Source organism: Anser brachyrhynchus, assembly GCF_964034855.1.
Source record: "Anser brachyrhynchus genome assembly, chromosome: 6".
Lineage (NCBI taxonomy): Eukaryota > Metazoa > Chordata > Aves > Anseriformes > Anatidae > Anser > Anser brachyrhynchus.
This window is the reverse complement of record NC_137700.1, coordinates 41521144-41524264: the sequence shown is the minus strand read 5'-3', so window position 1 is coordinate 41524264 and position 3121 is coordinate 41521144. Positions and strand designations below refer to the sequence as shown.

Sequence of the window (3121 nt, the reverse complement as noted above, 5' to 3'; positions counted from 1 at the left end):
TTTTTTTTTTAAAAAAAAAAAAAAAGAAGAAGAAGAAAAGAAAGCTGTCCATTTCCTGGAACAGACTGTTTATTTTTTAATGAGGTAGTTTGTTTCCATTTGGATAAAAGGGGAAAGACAAAAGGAGAAAGAGGGTAGGGAGGGACCCAGAGGGGAGCTGGCGCAGGATGTGGTGGGCCTCCTGCGTAAGGCCGTCTGCCTGGGACACACACACGTCCCCGAGGTGAGCGTCACCCTTCCGAAACGTAAAGAACTGAAGAGGTGCAGTGCCTGCAGCAGGCGTACCTACAGGAATCCAGGCTGTGAAAGCAAAGAAATACCACGCAGATGTACTCCCCGTATCTTAACCGAGCGTTTAGTTACGGTTGCGTCTGTGCTTGGGATGTGGCTTGTAGGCACGGTGCTCGTGTCAGCTCCTGAGAGTATCGTTTTATGTGGGAACGTCCTATGAATTTTTAAAAATACATCCTTGAGGGAAGCCCCGAGAGCTGGCTGAAGAAGGGGGCTGGCGAAAAGCCAGCGTGCGGGCGCTGCCTGCAGGAAACGCGTGGTCGGGGCCGAGGGGCTGGCACGGGCCCTGCCGCGCACCAGGGACGAGTTGGTCCCTGCGGGGACCCTGCCCCTCACATCTCTCTGAAACGTGCCTAAACCCCCAGCCCAGCGTTGTTTATAAAAGCTATTTGATGTCACTTTCTGTGACATTTGTGTGGTTCTGCCTGCAGAGCACCAAGTGCCTCCAGAGTACTTGCCCTTGGGAATAGCAGTAAATATCTCTTTTCCCCTGACTGCGAGATAGAGACTGTGTCTTGCTTCATTTTCACACGTGTTTGTGATGGGAAGCATTTATTAACTAACTGAGAAGTTCAGCGAAGGGAAGAGCATCTCTCCTTTGTGAAGCTCTGCTCCTGCTGCCGACCCAGCCTCCCGTTTCAGGACTCGGCTCGCGGAGGCCGACGCGCGGAGCCCGGGCTGCGGGGCGACCAGGGGCGATGCTGGTGGGATCTTCGGGAGGGTTTCCGTGGATTTGGGTGGAAAAAATACACCTGGGCGCAGGTGGATCTCCTTGCTGGTGGATTTCCCTGTGTCCTGCGTGTCCCAGGTGAAATGTGCCAGCCACCAGTGCACCAGCAGTTGCCTGGTTTGGGTTTGGCTCCTGCGCCTGAAAATGGGTTTGCAGGATGCAAGGCAGTTCACACTAGGGCCACCTGGATCCCCCCGTTAATGCCCTTCCGCCCCTCCTTACCCCGTGAATGACACACACCAACCCGTTGACCTACGCAGGACACAAGGATTTGGCCCTCTGCTCGTGGGCGCTGGGCGAGATCCCCACGGGCTCGCCTCCCCCCCTGTGCTTTGTGCTCCTTTTCTTGCTGCTGCTGAAGGCTGTCGGTCTGTTCCCGGAGCCTCGTTCAGTGTACTCAGGGTGGAAAAGCATGTTTCATTTTTAAGTTTAAAAAAAAAAAAAATAAAACCCAAACAAACACAAAACGCAGCATGGCACAGATTAAATCCATTCGAGACAACTAGGAGAAAAAAAAAAAAAGACGTATGTGCAAGTCAATAGGAGGAGGGGAGTGGAAGGGGGAAAAAGAAACTGTGACATATACAAACCCTTTAGTGTGCATAGCATAAGATTTTTTGGCTGGCACTCACATGATTTTATTCAAGGGCTGGGAAAGAACTATGATTAGTTAAAAGCTTCGGCAAAGTCTGGAGGGAGTGCTCTGAAGAGTTGGGAGCCGCACAGAGGTGACTGTAACTCCGCTAGCAATTTCAGACCATTCTTCTGTGGCTCAGGACAAAAGCCTTTTCTTTTCCCTCCGTGTTCAAAGAGACATTTGTCTTGAGATGTTGCAGCTGTGGGCCGTGGGACCGCCTGTTTGAAGATACCCCCTCGTAGACGAAAGGAGAGTCGACGCACTGAAAAGTGGTAGTATTTTCTCGTGTGTGGGTCCCCCCCCTCCTCCTCCCTCCCTCCTCCTCCACTGCCATGTGTGGTTTTTAATAAGAAGAAGAATGTGGAGGCAACATTTTCCAGGCAAGGGGAAATTTCCTGTTTCTTTTCTGTTTGTTTAATAAAGTGTGTAGCTGACTGTAAAACTGTAGCTACTTGGTTGTGAATGAGCGGTTCAGTCGATTGTCAGGATCGCTTCTCGATGCACTTTTATATACTGCAAGTGAACATGTTTAACGCTTGCTTTTCTTTTTTTTTTTTTTTTCCTTAATGCTGCGTGGCGTAGGCAACTGAGATTAATAAGAATTAGGCAAATGGCTTCTGCTTTTGTTTCTGTGAGATAGTACCAGCCGGCTTGCGGTCACACAAAGGCTGCCATTTAGCAGGGAGCACTCCCTAATTCTGCTGGCAGGGGTGCCATTGGAATCGGATACAAGTGGGTGGCAAAGGGGAGGAGCGGCAGGAGAGGACAAGCAGGCTTTGTGTATTAAAAATGAAACAAAAGCACTTTATACGCCGGGCTGCGTGCAACAAGCGGCGCTGCCTGCGAGCCGGGGTGGAGTTTGAGTTCTCAATGTGACTGCAAAAGCTTTCTGCTTCTTCTCCTTCTTCTTCTCCTTTTTTTTTTGTTTTGTTTTTTGTTTTTCCATAAACCCTTCCTCCTCTCCCTCTCCCTTAAAAAGCTCTCCGCCGAAACGCTGGCGGGAGTCCACGGGGAGCCGAAAACGCTGGAAAAACGCGCATCGAACAACCCTCGCGGCAACTTCGCGGCAACCTCGGGCTTTACGGGCAACGAGGGGCGGCGGGGAAGCGGCCAAGTTTTGGGGACACAGCCAGGGGAGCGTGTCCCAGCCCAGCCGGGGCCAGGAGGGGCTGCGCAGCCCCACGGACGGGCTCCCGAAGGGTTAACGGCCCCGTTGCCTTATCGCGAGGTCGGGTGGGAGCGCCCGGCTGCTTAATTACTTTCTGGTCCAGGCATACCTCGTTGTTAATGAGGCGGGCGCAGGCGGAACGACGACCGGGCCGTGTAAGCGTGAACGGGAGGAGAAGCGGGCAGGTTGCGCCTGGTTTTGTCAGCCTGGCTACGCGGCGCACGCAGGAGGGAGAAGGCTGCGGGTAGGGCTGGGCGCCCCGCCTGCGGGGATCCAGGCTGCAAACCTGTCGGCG

At 52.9% G+C, this 3121-nt stretch overlaps 1 protein-coding gene across 6 annotated transcripts in view; it reads left to right on the top strand.

The window, feature by feature from the left end:
• CTBP2 (C-terminal binding protein 2) overlaps positions 1–3121 on the top strand; it is a 125077-nt gene that overhangs the window by 108899 nt on the left and 13057 nt on the right. The window contains exon 1 of one of the 6 annotated variants that reach the window (XM_080597227.1): positions 164–2038. The exons of 4 other annotated variants lie outside the window; for them this stretch is intronic. In XM_080597227.1, the coding sequence (XP_080453353.1) occupies positions 2017–2038 (22 nt within the window). In that variant the 5' untranslated portion in view covers positions 164–2016. Of the gene's footprint in view, positions 1–163; positions 2039–3121 lie in introns of those variants that run through there. One more of the 6 variants, XM_080597228.1, reaches the window with a different exon arrangement.